We start from the raw sequence: 18,191 nt of genomic DNA, 5'->3' as shown, positions 1-18,191 counted from the left end.
ACTGAATAAGATCTTTTACTTGGCTCTGATTGGAGGTTTTAAGTTATACATAAAACTCAAATTTCTCTGTTAACCATCTATCACCTTGACTTCTGTGGCACCAAACAAAGCTTCAATGATTTGTTTTGGGAGGACACAGTAGGATTACTTTGAAGAAAAAGTGGTGACCTAACACAAATCTGAGAGAGACTTCAGTAGCAGGCTTTTGGAAGGCTACTTGTGGTGACAGCAAAATAAAGCTGCAGGGTCTAAAAAAAGCATCTTAACATCTTTTTGCCAGAGGTAGAAATCTTGGGGTGTCCAGATGTTTCCTGGGAACATCTGCTCTCTAGTGCCAATGCTCAAGGAAATCTGCCCCAGACAGCCTTTAGAAAATACCAAAGCGAAAGAAGGTTAACCAACCAAGTCAGCTTCTAGAAGAAGACTCAGTAGCAGAAAAACACACACTGCCGTCATTATAAATCCAGGCTCAGAATTTGGAAATCTGAGAAAAACCACTTAAGGCTGAAAAGGTTATATCCAGAAGAAGAGAATATAATGATGACACAGATACCAGAGGTCTTTTTGAACAGACTAGATTAGTTAAGACCTGGTTAGTGCAGAAACTAAAATTCACCAGAGAAGGACAAATCAATGATGAAAGAAAACAAGGAAAAAATAGGAAAGAGGAGGAAAGCTCAGAAGACAGAGGCATGACTGACTTATGAAGACAATAATAAACATTTTTTTAAAATCAGTTAGACTCATATAGTATCCTGTTTCCAGCCTTATGAGATGAAAAGAAATACGTGAAACAACTTAGCCAAAGTAGAGGTAAAATACTGAATTTTTCTTTAGCTATCATAAAACTATTCAAGGTGAAAAATATCACAATGAATTCCTAATCCCCTATATCCAATAAAACAATCCAATACTCACTCAGAAACTAGGTCATACAACTGCGATGATAAGAGAGCAATGATTAATTTATCACCAATTAACCACATCCAACAGACTTTCTAATCACTAACCTTTTAAGAGTCAGTCTTCTAATAGCAATAACATAATTGTACAATGTTTTGTCATTCACAAATCATGTTCAGAAACGTTAATCATTTAACAAGATGACACTGAGAAACACATGTGTACTTCCAGAAAATATTTTGTATAACCTAAATAACAGAGGTTCAGAGGGTGGGGAAGAGTGGATATATACTGAGTTTCTAACATTTCAGGTAATTGCATATGTTGAAGATTGTTTGTTTGTTTTCTATTTTTCAGTACTAAAGATTTTTTTTTTTTTTGGTACCGAGAATCAAACTCATGACCTTGCGCTTATCAGGCAAAATAAACCTGGGGCCCTATTTTTCAGTACTATAGATTAAACTCAGGACCTTTTGTTGTTGCTATTGTTTGAGGCACATTTTAACTAAATTGTCCGTGGAGTGGAGAGGTTAAACTTGCAATCCTCCTGCCTCAGTCTCCCAAGTAGCTAGGATTACAGGAACGTACCACCATTCCTAGCAACTGAAGCATATAAAGGAAAAAAAGGACATAGTATCTTAATTTCAGATACATTTGCTTGACCAGGATATTTTTAGGGTTATGCTCCTGGGTGGGATGGACTTCCTGGTAAAGTCTGGATCTCTGATACCAAAACAAACTAAAGACAAGGGCTCCCTCATGTTTGAGACACAGAAAGAAACCTCAGCTTTGCTATCAGCTTCTCATCCCACAAGGAATGGAAGATCATGAAACAGACACAGAATCTCCTCTCCACCTGTGTCACTGCCATGATGCAGAACACACAGAGCTGTACGATGCCCTTGTCCCACTCACACCACCCAGATGTTTGGTGATTCCATCCATATTTTATATCTATGTGGCGCAGCAAAGCAGTAATTTTGCCTCCAAGTCAGTACAGGGAAGCAACTTCTCAGTTCTGCTGCCAGCCAAAGTGCAATTGCTTCCTTAGCCATGTGCTCTCCTGCTTGCAAAGTTATGCCACTGATCAGGCCACTAGGGTACAATTTGTGAGCAGTGTCCCCTCCATCAGACCTGTACTCTCAGGTGTTCCAGCAAGTCTGCCGTCATGACCCTACCTTGGTGGCCTTCCCCCAAAATGTCCTAACCACTGACAGAGAACCAGGAGAGCCTTACTTCTAAGAACGAACCTTCTAAGCTGTGCTTGACTCACGCCCAGAGACCTTCCCTGGACTCCCCACACCACGTACCCTGTTTGCTGCCATACCCATCTCTAACGTTCCTGCCAATTTGCCCATTTCATTACCAACCTAACCGAAGCTTCTCATTCCTCACTACTGTGGAAACAAAACTAAAGAATAACTTCCTCATGTCTGAGGCACAAAAGGAAAACTCAGCTTTGCTTTCAGTTTCTCATCCTACAGGGAATGGAAGTTCCTGAAAGAGACACACAATCGCCTCGCCATCTCTTTCCCTGAAATTTTGTACTGCTCTGTAACTACACTACCCTGGAATTACAATGCCCTTATGTTCACACTACACTGACATCCAGCCTTCAGACAAATGGCAAACCACTCACCTTTAATGTGAAACTAACACAAGACCTTTTGGAACTTTGTTGATTTTGCATGAGGTAAGGTAATACTGGAATGAAAGTGTCCTACAGAAACCAGATCTCCCACCTGTGGACTTTCAACAAATCACCTCACCTCTCAGCCCTAATATGCCCAACTACAAAATCAGAATAATATAATACGAGTCCTATCTACTTCATAAGTTAGAAAGTTCAAGAAAATGTAGATAGAAGCATTTCATTACATATGCACAATAATTTCAAATTTTTTGTCATAATAGATGAGTTTTTAAAAAGTATTCTTATATACATTTTAATCTTATATACCCTGAAATATCCATAAAGAAATCACCATTTATTTTAAAAATACTGTAGCTATTAAGTGTATACCAATGTCTTCCAACGGTTGAATTATTTTTTCCATATATTTACTTGAGTAGATGAGTTTATGATTATCCAAAATTACAAATGGAAGGAAACAGATTAAAGGTTCCATGTGGATGGTAACACTTTTGTGTATTCTTTTCATCACTTAATAGATTTGAAAGTGCACAATGAGTCCTATAGAAGTCTTTCATTTTTTTCCAGGCTACACCAACCATATAGAAGTTTCTTATTTCCATTCATACATTAGATTCTTATTTTCTTCCAGGTTTTACTTTAGTCATTCTGGAGGGTTGCCGCAAAGGACAAAGCAAAATGAATATGAATAATTGAGAAAAACTAAATATTACAAGATATAGCCAATTTTGTATCATGATTTTTCTATAAAAGTTTAACAAAAGACAAAGTATTAACTGAGTAAGAATTACTGTCTTAATACTAGATATTAAATCAAGACACATACAGAGCTGGATTTAAACAAAGTTCTTTTAAAATATTCATTTATTCAAATATGTTTACTGTGCTCCTGATATATGTCATACACTGTACCAGCTGAAGATATAACAGTGAATATGAAGCACACATTCCATGCTATCTACTGAAAGTCCTCTACGACATTTGCACTGGAGACGCCTTGATAGGGTAACAGCCACAGGACAGCGGTGGAGAGATGGATAAAGCTTCTTTAAGGGAAGCTTCCAGTCAAACAGAATACCAAGCTTACAACTTCCTAGAGATTGTTTCTTAGCAAGTTACAGGCATTTGGCTCTATTCTCAGGGCAACTTTTATTCTCACTAAGACAGTTCACCTGTGGATAGAGAGTTTTAGCACTGTCTCTCCTACTTCCAGGCTTAATTTGAAGACGGAGGAGAAAAAAGGTAAAGAGCACAGGCTTTGAGGCCAGGGAGCCTGAGCTCACATTCTCACTCTTTCTTTCACTTTCTCTTTCTTAACCTCTTGGACACTTTTGTGTCAGTTTTCTCATCTGTAAAATGGGGATAATAATAGTACTGCACTATGTCAAAAGCTTGGCAGAGGAACTAGAGGAATTGGAGGTGAAAAGCATAGAGAACAAGGCTGAGATGAGGCAAGAACAGTAGGCACCCTGCGGTGAGGGCAGCGTCCTCTCTTGCTGTGCATGTCAGCAGCTCACTAAATTCACTTGGGGCAAGAAAAGTGTCTCCCAAAGTTAAAGTACCTCTGGAATTGCACGTTGGCAGTCCTGACTTATTCCATCATCTTGCTCTACTTTTTATTTCCTTCCAAGCTAGAAATTCAGAAAGTACAGGAAAATGCTAGCATTATCTCCTATTTCTAGGGGGCTTCATAAAAGCTAAGATTAGGCTTTTCTCAACCAATATGAGGCTCCTTGATTTAGCAAACAAGCTTCTCAGTCAATTAACTTGCTTTCTCCCCTATTGACAACCAATTTACAATGAATAGAGCTTGAAGTTCTTCATCAGCCACAGGCAAACTATTTCTTAAATTGGATTTTTACCCTTCGATATATTTTCAAACATAACTTGAACATACAAGATTTTTAAAAAGAATTACATACTTCATCCAAGAAACATACTTTTTTAATCAACCACAACAATACAATATCAAATGAATTGATTTATGTGTCTATTGACAACCAAAGAATGGTAATTCTCATTTTTTACATAAAAATATTATATACCACTATATTAGTCATTAGTCATTTCTCATTATATACCACTAGATTAGTCATTAGTCAATACCCATGATTTAAAGGATGAGAGGTTTATTTTGGCTCATAGTTTCAGAGGTTTCAGTCACTGACTGGCCCCAAAGCAGAAACAGCATGGTGGAAGGACCTGCCAGGAGACAGCTCTCAAACCATAGCAGCCAAGAACAGGAGGGGAGGATCCAAGGACAAGAATACACACTGCCAGGTCACCACCCCACTGTCTGTCTGTTTCACATTCAGCTATGAACCTCCCAGTGAGTTAATCCACTGACACAGTGCCCTACAACCCAAGCACCTTCCAAAAGCCCCCCTATGAACACATGAGATGCTCGAGACACCTTTTAGACCCAATCCATAAAACAACAAGTGCACAAACACACAAAAGGTAGTTGGCAATTAAACCTTCACTGGGGAACTAGAAATACTAAAACTGGAAAGAACAACCACAAAAATAACATGCCAACAACTTCACTGCACAAATACCATGAGTATTTAAGATGGGTTATGTTGACCAAGACTTACTGTAAACTCAAATGAGACCTAATGTGCATCAGTCTTTGCTGTTCTTGGTAAGAAAAACCACATGAATAGAAAAGCATCTTTCAAGGCTGACCGACTCAAAAAATAATTTGTATATAGAAACATATAAATATGCTTTACATCATGTAGGAAGTTCCTCAGACTGGTCTTTCAGAATTTAAACATCATAGTCTGCCTTCTTGAGAAAGTACACCATTTTCAAGCCTGTTTGAGCTTTTTAATAATGTTGTCTCAAGTTCAGTATTTGAAAAATCATTAAGTGAGAAATGCTTTTGAGCATCAACTCTGAATGATTCCCACAACAGGCTCACTAAAGTGAACTTGCATAAATGAGAAAATACATCTCATCTATGACACTGCTAAATCTATCTGTTTATTCTGGCACGGTAAATGCATGAGAACAAGTCTTAAAAGAGAGATGATAACACACAGCTTTGAAATTAATTCAGTGTAAGGGACTCCATCATTGTTTGGAAGCATTCTATAGGACTTGACATGATTAAGAGGAGTTGGGATCATTCTGTAGCTCCCAGGTGCTCCTTTACCATTTTTACTACGGATATTCTGGTCCTGCATTAGGGAACACAAAGAAAACCAGCCCCGTGAAGAAATTCAAAAATTGGTTTGTTGAGTCAAATACACATGAAAATGTCTCATTTCAGGTGAATGTCACAACAGAAATACAAAAAGAGCAGTGTGTTGTGGAAGGAAGAAAAGGTTAATTCTCAGCGAGCATCTGCTGAGGCTTCCGGGGAGGGAGCTGGTACTGGAACTGGACCTACACTGATGGGGAGGGGCTTCCTTACTGTCCCGGGGGATATGAAAGTCACTGTCATAGGAGCAGCAAACTAGAATGAACTGACCACAGGGAGCAAAACAATTCATTAGGAAGACACGGTTTTCAAAGTTGTGTGAGGCCAACAGCAAAGGAACTGTCTGAAAGTGTAAGAGGACAGTCAGTAATCCATCTGTGCAGAAGATCAAAGGAGCCAGCTGACACGAGGTAATATGAGAAGAGATTTCCAATGAAGTTTGGGGTTCTTCAAGCTGTGCTTCTCAAAATAAATTGGGATTTTTTTTTTTTCTAAAAGAGAAAAAAAGAAAGGAAAAGGAAAGGAAAAAAAGAAGAAAGGCAGGGCTGGGGATATGAAAGGAGCTAGGTGTGGTGGCAAAACTGTCATCCCAACCTTTGGGAGGCTGAGGCAGGAGGATCACTGAGGCCAGTCTGGGCTACACAGAGAATTCAATGATAGTCTGAACTACATAGCTAGTTCTTGTCTTAAAAATACAGAGAGAGAGAGAGAGAAAATGAGAGAGAGAGAAAATGAGACAGAGAGAGAGGAGAGAGAGAGAACACATTGAAGAGTAGTTTTCAGGAAGCTTTTTGGCTTCTACCTATGGGATATGTTTAAAAATAAAAATAAAAACAAAAATTACTCATTAGGAAGGGCCTTGCAGTTCAATCTCTTGGCAATTAATTAAAACACAGTTCAAACTCACTCAATATGTAAAACCATTACTTTGGACCCAAATGTTCTTAGCCATGAGTAATCTACTTGAAAATCTTAAACATCTTTATTGCAAGATGGTCTCATTAAATGACTTACAAAGCATAGCCTGATGTGCTCCTAAATAAGTACAGTTTAAAAGGATCATTTGCAAAGTTTGCAGCAAAGCAGTAAGGATTAATCCTGATTCCTTTAACCTATCTCTACTTTATCCAGGTTCTTTACAAAGAGATTGACAGATGTCAAGCACCTTCACATAAAAATACATGCATTGTATAATACCCTTTTAGGAAGCATACAATCTAATAAGGAACGTAAGTTGAGGAAGCATAAAGATCTATAGTTAATATGATAAAGTACATCATATTCACCAAGATGTGCTGCTTTTTCAAAATATGTTCATTTAAAACAACTCTTCTGACACATAACTGATTAAAAAGTCAAAAAAGAAAACAATCTCAAAATAAAAATTTTAAAAAAAAGAGTTAGGGATGAAGAGAAAAAGCTGTCTTCTGAACTTTAATTTACTGACATTTCCAATCCTCCATAATTCTGTAATTATTAAGAACAACTTTCCCTACCTCCAACAGTAATGACTTCATAAATATACATAAATACAGGAGTAACTGGCAGGTAATCAGTGCAGACGTATGCCACAGAAACTAAAGAAGGTATATGCAGAAATGTGAAAATAGCCGGGTGTGGTGGCACACGGCTATAATTCTTGCACTCAAGAGCCTGAGGCAAGAGGCTTGCTGGGAGTTCAAGGCCAGCCTGGGTTGTACTGAGTTTAAGGGCAGCTGAAACTAAACAGCAAAATCTTGTCTCCAACAAATAAACAAATTTGTAAATAAAAGTAAAAATAATCAAGTTTCTATAATAAGAAACAAAAATATGCATACTAATTAGGTAAGATTAAAATTTTAAATGTGTTCTTAATGCTTTTTCAAACCACTTACAAACCCAGTCTCTTTTCAAAGGAAGTCTAATGCTTAAAATACAACGAATCAAAAATAAACCAAATTCTAAAAAAAAATGTTTTATTAGCCATGTGCACACACATTCTGATAATGAAAAAAGAGAATTAAATCAATAACGAAATCTCAACGTTATAGAAAGCTGTTTAAGGGAGATCTGGCATCTGACAATTTTTGTGATTTCTTTTCTGGCAAGCAGGTAGGAAGGTTTTTTAGGCGTATAGTAGGAGAAATATCCTGTAAATCTATTCAATTCCACTCATCTGTTTCCATGCTCTAAAACTTTTAATTGGCTTCCTATGCCCTTTCCTTCTCAGAAGCTTACCTTGGATATCTGACATAAGTATACCACATTATAAAAGGGACTATAACAATACTGAAGAGAATCTGTACTATAAAGCAATAAACAGGGGTTATCCAGCTATTTATTTAAACATCAATCATCTACCTTTTACTATAATTTACTGTTTCATATTGCTTACTAAACCTAAAATTCTATAAATGTACTACATATAGCAATTGCTAATAAGCACTCAACCCGTATGTTTAAATCAGTGGATGAAGTAAGCACATCAGTGAATTCATTTTAAGATTAAATTCTTCACAAAGCAATGATAATTACTCAGAAAATCCAGTGATTTCATCAGTAACAAGTCACTGCCTTGATAATAGTGATGGCTGCTTGATATGTTCCCCCACAATTAGCAGGTAATTCTGCATACAAACCCTGAGACCCTGGGAAGCAGTGCTAGAAATTGATATATAAATATTATACTAAACACATAGTTTAATTCCAAGGCAAAGCTATCTAGGCTCAGCGTGATGTGATGACAGCAACGGGGTAGTAACACTGTGCCACGTTTTAAACTGGAATTCCTTAAATGCTTCTCACCCAATATTAGAATATCTGAGGCATGGTTGGATCTGAATAGAGGGGTCACTTGGCTTTAGTGATAGAGAAAAGGACTTATAGAGGACAAAACAATGTTGGACAGGGAAAAAAGCCAAAGAAGAAAAATGGTAAGAGGCAGAAAGAAAATTAGGAGACAACAGTATTAGGGAAACAGAAGGAAGCTAGAGGCAAGTGATCATGGTGTCAAAAGCTACAGTAAAGTCTTAAAGGATGAGAACTGAGAATTGGCTGTGGGACTCAGGGATTAGAAACTATTGCTAACCATTAAGATTAGAAAGTAGAAATGGAAGACAAACTGAAAGGCATTAGGGTTAAATGAAAAAATTCTAGTTACACACAAAAATCTTGAGAAAGATCTGTATGTTTCAATAAGTTTTTCAGCCACTTAACACAGTCAACTCTCCCTCAACCCAGAAGACCCAGAGGTTGAAGTCGAGGTAGGGATGGAAGAAGAGCAGGGCAGAGAATTTTGTGCTGCTCTTACCGCTACTCCTGTTTTCATCTGTCAAAGAAAACTGTTACGGTTTCCTAGAGAGCGCATGAGGCTGGAAGCTGACAAATACACAGCTGCCAGCTTGGAAGAAGGCTCAAGGCTACCAGTATTTTTCAGACAGAAGATTTCTCCAGGATGCCATTAACCCTCCACTACAAGTGAAAGCAGTAACCCCATTTAACAAGAAAAAGCGAGGAAGAGAAAGGCTAAGTGACTGCGGAAGGAGACAGTGACTGACAGATCGGGTTTCCTTCCTGCTCCAAGTCCTCCTCTCTGCTGATTCCATCCACTCTACCTGCCTTTATAAATGTTTCAATGAATTTTATCTTCGTGCACTGGATTAGCAAGACCAGCTCCCCACTGATAATGCAAAACCACCCTGAAATGCTTCATGCCTTGCTGATAAGCCAGAAATTGAGCTTCCACTCTCCATTTGGACTGTGATGATCTTGATCTTTCACCTTTGGCAAAACTCTCACAGCTGTACTTTTAAAGCTAGTGAAGAGTGCTTCATCTGCTTTCTAAGCAGACAATAAAACCTTTTTCAAATACACTCAGGATGCCATGACCTTCATCTGTGACATAAAGTTTACCACATGTAATAAGTTTCTTTGCTCAAGAGATATTCTTATATTTTCTTTGAACAGACTTGGTCCCCAACTCTACTGATGAGCCTAAACAGACACGCACACACATGTACACTTGTGCTTGTTACCTTTCTTCTATGCCAAAAATCAAAATGTTTCATTAAAACATACGTGAAATTCACCATGACTATCAAGGAATGCTAAACTACCTGATACATAAAATATAATTAAAATACCGGCCCAGTTGTTATTTTCATATTAAAATAAGCACGTTGTCTGAATCCTAGGGTAACGCCTCCAACTAGCAAACGCAGTTCAGATTCCTAAAGTAAGTGAGATGTAATCCACCCAGGTGTGTTTTGGGGTCTTTCTGTACATTAAAACAGTAATGACACAGGCCAATGTAAGGGCTGGGGATGTGGCAAGCACGAGGCCCTGAGTTCAAGTCCCAGTACAAAAAAAAAAAGCCAAGTAAAACAATTTCACTCTGCTTTTTTTAGTTTTGAGAAATTTACAACATGAAACAGGTTTTGAGTAGTATAAGATCACACTAACTGCAGGCTTCGCAAAGGCAAGCACAGATTGCTGGCACTCAGAAGACAATACCCTGAGTACAGCCCCTTAGCAACCGAGTCTGAGCTAAAGCTGAGAAGAGGGTCTCAGAACCAAGAAGCGGTTTTCTGACGCCCTATCCTTCTCCCCACCCTGCCCCATCTCAAGATCAGAGACCCTAGATCACGCTCTAGTCTCTTTTAGGGTCCCCTAAAGATCCTCTTATGACAGGTGTCCTGCCCAAACCTGGAGGTTTGGGAGAAAGAGATGTCTTACAAAGACAGAAATGACTGTGAACACAGACCTTGCTGACCCCGCACCATTTACTCCCATTAGGCCACACTTCCTTTTGCCTAATAATGTTTCTCCATAACTGTCCACTTTTTTCATGAGACAGAATAAAAATACGGTTTTCTCTGAGACTTTGAATCCTCATTTCTGAAGCTGCCCATGCCATATAAAACTTGAGTAAAAACAAATTCATTGTGCTTTCCTCTTGTTCACTCGTCTTTTGTTACAGATGACAAAACGAGTAAGCTGATTACTTTTTCTTCCCTACAAGACCTTAAGCTCCTTCCAATTCCTTATGATAAAAAAAAAATGATGTCTTAAGGAAAATGAATGTTTAACTGCACTCTATTCCTAAAGTTGGATGGTGGGCACAAAAGACTCTACAGTGCTTTACAATGGCCATATGCGGTTAACCTATCTTTCCATCATAGACTAACAGATTTCTTGTGTTTGAAAAAGAGACCTAAACTTCACCACTAGACACTTTCAGTAGGCATAAGGTGGATACAAAGAAATTAAGTCTATTTCTTGAATACACACAGGTAATAATACTCATGCAAGGGATCCATGAAGTTCATTTTGAGGGGGAAAAAAAATGAGCAGATCTAAATAACAGGCCTATCATCAGTTCACTGTTATACGTGATAAAGGTGCCTATTTTCATGGCTTCAATTGCCAGGCTTAGCTTTAAACACAGATAACAGAGTTTAACACAAATGCAACTCCTAGCTCCAAAGAGAATTTTTCCTAAATTGTCCTTGTTTTAAGCTATTAAAATTTTAATTGCTTCTTTTCTTTTCCTTTTTTTGTTTACAGATTTGAAGACAGAAATCCTTAATTGTATTTCTCTCCTATCTGTTTTGATACTAGACTCTCAAAATTTTGTTATATAACTGCACAACATTATTCAGGAAAAAAGACCTGATACTCACTTCACATTTTTAGGAAACAGCTTTTAGCCGAATCCTCTAAACTTGCAAAAGAAACACTCAGGGTTAAATATGTAGCTCAGTGATATAGCACTTAACTTAGTATCCATTTGATGGCCGGCACCACCATAAGAAAAAGAAGGAGTAGAGGGGAGGTCAGGGGCAGCAAAGGAGGAGGAGGGGAAGGAGGAGGAAAAATAACACCAAGATAAAAGTAGACTGTACATCTTATGTCTACCCTTCTTACTTTTTTGACTTGAGCAATAGTCTTTGTACTTGGAACTTTCCAAGGCTTTTTCTTAAATGCTGAAGACTAGGATTCTATTTCTTTTCCCTTAAAGAATAATTACTAAAGTTTGTTATTGTTGTTGCTTGTTTTTTAATTGGGATAAATGGGAGAGATACTGCTTCTCAAGTAGTTGGATGGAGCCAGTAGGAGGCTTCACTCTGGTCTTGAAGGAGTCAAAGGGGGCTACATAGTGGGCTAAGGAGAGGTCTAACAAAAAAAGGGCACCAGTGTCGCTGTCACTTGCTTTGACAGAGATATCTGGCAGTGCATCTTTGAGTTTCATGGCAGGTGTCTCAGAGCTCAACAGGTCTCTGTCCTTCTACGGGAAGACTCTCATAAAGACCCCAGACCTAGTTTCTTTCTCTCCAAGGGCCCCAAGAAATGTAGATCCCACTGACTAATAAGCTATATCCTTAAAAACTGAAACTAGTTTAACCTTGACGATCTGAGTAAAAAGTGAGTTTTATTCAAATACTGTGTAGATCGAATATGAACTAAGAGACAGCAAAAAAAGGATACAGAATCGTATACTAAATTACAATACTGTTCTTTAGTTAGGTCTTTTCAGGGAAAGGCAGGGAAAATCCTTGTTCCATTTGTCAACCGCTGAGATGACTGATTAAAGGCACTGGAGGACTGACTATTCAAGAGAGAGAGAGAGACAGACAGACAGACAGAGAGACAGAGAAACAGAGAGAGAGAGAGAGACAGAGAGACAGACAGACAGACAGACAGACAGACAGAGTAGGCCAGCCAAAACTCCCACTCTTGCTCTAACGAATAAGATTCAAGGGGCCAGGCAAACTGCAACACTCTTGCCCACAGGCATCTCCATCTCCTGCAGGGACCCCTGGGTGATCCTGGATGGGACTCCCGGGGGAACAAACTCAATTCCTTTTGGATACAGGAGCAGCTTACTCTGCTGCAACTTCCCTTTCTGAAAAACCCTTCTCTAAATCTGTAGCCATAATGGGGAGGGGGGAAACACTAGTCAGAGCTTCTTTGCTTCTGCTTTGATCTGTCAGTTTAAAGGTCAAATTTCAACCATGCCTCACTCCCTTACTATGAAGAGATTTACTAGCAAAATTTGGAGTAGTTCTCCAATTCCGGGAAAGACTACAGCAAATTTTATCTGCTAAGATTATACCAGACCTCCTTCACCTAATTAGTCAATAGGTGGATCCCGCTGTATGGTTAAACAGATTACCTGGGCAAATTCAGCAGAGTTGCTAGTTATAAACTTTCCAACGGAAAAGAATATCCAATCAAAGAGACCCATGAAGCGCTCCTGCCTCTCACAGCCAGTTTCTCAAGCATGGCCTCCTGAGGCCTTGTCAGTCCTCTTGCGCTAGCCCTGTCCCCCATAATAACATCTTCAGCTGGTAAATGACCTTGGCCTTGTGAACAAGGCCATAATGCCAATCCACCTTCTAGTGGTAGATCCTTATACCAACCTCTCCCAGATTCTATGGGACAGAAATTGGTTGACAATCTTGGATCTCAAAGATGCTTTCCTTTCTATTCCTCTCCATCCAGATTCACAGTTCCAATCTGCCTTTAAGTGGAAAAATCCCATCTCAAAGAAAAAAACAGTATAGTTTGATAGTTCTCACATAGGACTTCAGAGGTAGCTCTACCTTTTTGCTCAGCCACTGGAAAAGAATTTAAGGAATCTAGAGTATGCATACAGTATGCCGATGATATTCTGATCTGCAGCGCAACTTGGGAGTTATCCAACCACGAGACTATTCACAGTATTTTCTAGCTAAAAATGGAAATAAGTGTCAAAAGAAAAGGCTCTATATTCAGAATCCAATACTTAGATACATTTCTATACTCAGGGAATTATAACTGTCTAAAGATACACATCTATACAGCTATCTGTATAGCCTGTATACAGCTTCATTCCTCCCTTGGAATGGCTGGCTTCTGCCAAATCTGTATACTGAATATTGGACAAATGGCAAAGCTTCTGAATGTACCTGTTAAAGGTCCTCAGTCTGAGCCCTTAGATGGACAATTGTGACAAACAGTGCTCTTCAAGGAATAAATAAAACATGCCCTCACTCAGGCTTCTGAGCTAGAAATACCTGACTGAAGCAAATTTTCCTTCCTCTATATATCAGAAAAGAAAGAAATTGCTCTTAGTGCTTTGACTTGAAGACTGCTGGAGCAGAAACTCCACCCAGTGAAATACTTTTCAAAAAGTAAGACATAGTAGCTGTTCCATAGCCACCTGCCTGAGGGTAATGGCAGTTACAGTTATGCTAACAGAAGAAGCCACAAAACAAACTTCAGGACAAAAACTGGAAGTCCTGACTCCTCATCAGGTCAGGCCTATTCTTGAGACAAGTTATTTGTGGATAACGGGAACAGCTTACCAAGTACCAGCCCATGCTTCTGAGATTTCAAAAAAACTTGCACTCTCTTAATCCTGACTCTGATGCCTCTAGACTCACAGGTTATCCTCTCTTGTGAACAGGTGATTTTCTGGAGGACACAAGCAGGCAGAGCATAAGTCATGTGCTCCTCCAAGAATGGACAGTGGAGAAAGAATGGACATTTTTCCAAGAAAGACAGCAAAAGGCAGGGTATGTAGATGCTAATTCACAGCAGGTCCCTGACGTCAAACCCCTTCTCCAGAACTTCTACTAACAGCTCACAGCTCTTACTCAGATATTGATACCAGAAAAATGCAAGACACTAAATATTTCACAAGTTCCAAATATGCTTCTCTGGTGTGACAATATGCCCACTCAACAGTCTATAAAGAAAGGGGCTAACTAATAACCAATCCATAAGGCACAACAAGAAACTCTTGGAGGCAGTCTATCTTCACAGGCAGGTCACTGTCATTCATTGCAAAGGACACCAAAGGGACATGTCTAAAGTCTCCTTGGGAAAACAAAAGGCTGACAGAGGGGCAAAAAGGCAGCCGTTAGCTCCTCTGGACCCAGCCTTATTCCCAGTTCCTAAGGAACCAATAAAATCAGCCTATACCCCCCAGGATGATCAGTGGGCCTTATTACAAGGAGGAATTAAAAACTTTGATGGTATTTGAAAAACAAACTAGCTCTTCCTCAAGGGACACAATGAAAAGGTATTAAAAAAATCTTTCAGGACCCTTTCCATATGAAAAGAGAAGCTACATGGGAAATGGTCACTCAGATTTCCACAGGACCAAGACTAGCAGCCATCACCTGCCCACTCTAACCTTGCCTCCACTAACCCTGGGAAGTCCTGACCATTTCCCTTGTTAGAATCTATAAGGGGAGAGGACCATACCCTGGAGAGAACTGGCAATTAGACTTTACCCACGTACCATCATGTAGAGGATTTAAACAGATGTTGGTCCTAACTGACACCTTTAGAGACTGGATTAAAGCCTTTCCTACACACTCAGAAAAGGTTATAGAGGTAGTCAAGGCACTTCTGAAAAAAATTACCCTCAGATTTGGACTATCCCAGTCCTTTCAGAGTGAGAATGGGCCTTCTTTTTTCCCTCTCAAGTAACTCAGAAGGTGACAAAGGCTTTAGGAAAAAAATACCATTAACATTTGGCATGGTTTCATAAATCTTCTGGAAAGGTTAAGAGCCAACCACACTGTAAAACAAACTCTGGCAAAACTTTCCCAAGAAACTTCTGGGTCTTGGATCTAATGATTGCCAATAACTCTCCTGAAGATCCAAAATACCCCCAAAAGCTGGGTTAAATGAGTCCATTTGAGACGCTAAATGGGAGGCTTTTTCATATCCTGGTATGTTAGTGGGCCCAGAGACCAAAAGGCTCTTATGGCACCTAATCAGTCTGGGCCACGTAAAATAAGCTATCTAGCCATATGGAACCAAAGTCCTGCCAGCTCCTGGCCCAGAGGACCACCTAGTGTATGCCCTGGAGAACAGTGCTCATTAAAATTTTAAAAGATCAATTAAAGCCAAAATGAAAGGAGTTCCCTTTCAGAGATCCTTGCCAAACCCACTGCAGTAAAGGAGGCAAAAACAGGTAGCTGGACTTACCCTTCTAAGATAAAGTTGGCCCTACCTGAACTGTCTCAGGTGAAGGACCACACAAAAACAAACAAACAAACAACTACTGTGATCCTCTGGAAGATCTGAGGCTCCTTTTCAAAAAGCAAACCTTCAGTATTGCTCCAAATGCAGAGAAGCAGAATCACTAATGACCACAAATGCATCACAGCTTTAAATGGAAATCCATTCTGAGACTCCTTTCAACTGGATTCATAATGTGGGCAATCTTGCTGGGGTCCCAGCTCTCAGGCTCCTGGTAGTTTATCTAATATCCCTCTTTACCATGCTTTCCTCTCCAAAGGAAGCATGGAAATAAACTCCCTTTAAAAACTGCTCCCAAATAATAACACAAAAGATAACATGTCTAATTGATGAATCTGTCATAGTCCACCTTTTAAGATAGACAACACAGTATCTGTCTTGTTCCTTCTCATATTTGGCCAATGCTTACTCAACTTAAGAGTAAAGTTTATTTATTCACAGCTTCAGGTGATGATTCAGACTATAACCCATGATTCTCCTAACAAATTCACCTAGCTTTCTCCCACCGAACAGACAGCTTAACAATTCTTGACATATAGGTACTAATTCTTTTATTGTCTTCTGACAGGTTCTTTCCAGCCTAGCTGTTAAGCTCAACATCCCAAGGTAGTTAAGAGCACATAATTTCCAGCAGGTAGGACCTTCAGCCTCATTCAGCAGGAAGCAGCTATAAAAAAATAGAGACCTCCACTTTTTCAGTATTCCATAACAAATTATGGGTATTATGCCTCGCAGGGGTAACTCATTAGAGCTAGGACAAACCAGTTAAACAACTGGGAAAAAAATCTGTCAAAGTCATGGAGACCAGAGCACATGCTCAGAATACAGGATCCAGGATGCCTCTGCAGTTCCTGAGCACTGTTCACAAAATCAATCAGAAAAATGCTATTTTCCACTCTTCATTTCATCTGACACAAAACAAAGCAAGTCTTCAATAGAATTATTTAAATCTGGCAGCAGCCCAAGTAAATATTTTTAATCAGAAAACTGTCACATGCCTTATTTGCATGAGGGAAAAGCCAATCCAGGAAGTCCAGATACAAAAGCCTCTTTCCCTTTATCCTCAGGGCTTCTCTGAGTCTGTTCACCAGCCTACTCTCACTGTACGGAGTGCACTTGTTTGTTAACAACTAAGACAAAAGATATAAGTTGCTGTGTACAAAGCAGTACATCCACTTAAAGAAACACAGGGACTACTCCAGGAAGTCAAGGTGATAGCAATGTTCTGAGGAGAAGCTGGGGTGGGGGAAGCACTGATGAAGACCCTGCCCAGAGAAAGTTTTCCTACGTACTTCCTTTCCCTCCAACAAAGCCCTGGGAAGCCAGGCACAGTGAAGCATGCCTGTAACCCAGCTATTCTGGAGGCTCTAGCAAGATGATCACAAGTGTGAGGACAGTCTAGACAACTTAGTGAAACCCTCTCCCTCAAAAACATAAATAAATAAACAGGAAGAAGAATGTAAATCAGTACTGGGTTCAATCTCCAGCAACACAAAAACATTAGAAGAATGAAAGAAAAGCAAGAAAACAACTGTGAGCCTCTTAATTTGTCAAGATGGAGCTCTGAAGTTGGAAGCCATCTTCTGACAGTCCCAGCCCTTGAATAAACCTGAGTCCTTCCCATCTATTCTAACATTATGAATATTGGCTTTCAAGTGGCAAGCCACCTGGCCTTTAGGGCAATTACACGTGAACAGTGAGGCACTACAGTCTATGTAGGCAGGCTGAGCATCACAGAGAGATGGAATCAGAGCTCTTAGTAAATGGCACCTGACATGAACACAGCTTTTGGACCTTTTAATAAATCCACCTCCCTTCCTCAGATTTTATTTTTTCTAACATATTGTAGGAAAGATTAATTGTCTCTTACATTTACTTCAACAAAAGTCTATATTCAGTTACCTGATAACACAATTTAGAAAACTATTAAATACGAAATTACTTATCTTTGCATATCATTTTCTTCTATAGTCTGAAATGGTCTATTCATTTCACATCAGAGGACATGACCGAACTGAACTCCATAAATTTTATTTCTGGAATTTTTTTTTCAAAACTTGTGAAAAATTAGACATTACTGACAAGTCTATAAATATCTTTGATAAGCATGAAGTTAAACATTGTAAGCATTTAAGGGCCAGGGATATACCTCAGAAGTGCCTGCCGGGCAACATTTATGAAACAAAGCAAAACTTTGGCGTACATGACTTGTTCTGTAACTGTTCCACAAGACAAGCAAACATTTCCAATAAATTTTAACTTGATAAAGGACTGATGTCTTGTAACAGGAGCAGTGCATGATACCGAATGTCACATGATCACTACTGGACCAATGGTTCTTTTCTCTCTCTTGCTGTGTATCATGAATGACCGTCTCCCAACAGCTAGAGGTTATGGAGGAAATCTCAT

General features: G+C 39.2%; 1 protein-coding gene across 8 annotated transcripts in view; it reads right to left on the bottom strand.

Moving 5' to 3' along the window:
• Positions 1-18,191, bottom strand: part of Slc10a7 (solute carrier family 10 member 7) — a 241,857-nt gene that overhangs the window by 192,133 nt on the left and 31,533 nt on the right. For 2 of the 8 annotated variants that reach the window (XM_063260811.1, XM_063260809.1), the window contains one exon: positions 1-18,191. This exon is cut by the window's left edge and continues 30,356 nt beyond it. The exons of the other annotated variants lie outside the window; for them this stretch is intronic. Coding sequence is in view for 1 of the 2 variants with exons in the window: in XM_063260809.1 (XP_063116879.1) it covers positions 18,174-18,191 (18 nt within the window). In the remaining variant the exon portion in view is untranslated. 8 annotated transcript variants of the gene reach the window in all.

The sequence above is a fragment of the Cavia porcellus genome, unplaced genomic scaffold, assembly GCF_034190915.1.
Source record: "Cavia porcellus strain 051 isolate PalLab524CR breed Dunkin Hartley unplaced genomic scaffold, mCavPor4.1 scaffold_14, whole genome shotgun sequence".
Classification (NCBI taxonomy): Eukaryota; Metazoa; Chordata; class Mammalia; order Rodentia; family Caviidae; genus Cavia; species Cavia porcellus.
Note: the sequence above shows the minus strand (reverse complement) of the source record. Positions and strands in the feature narration are given on the sequence as shown.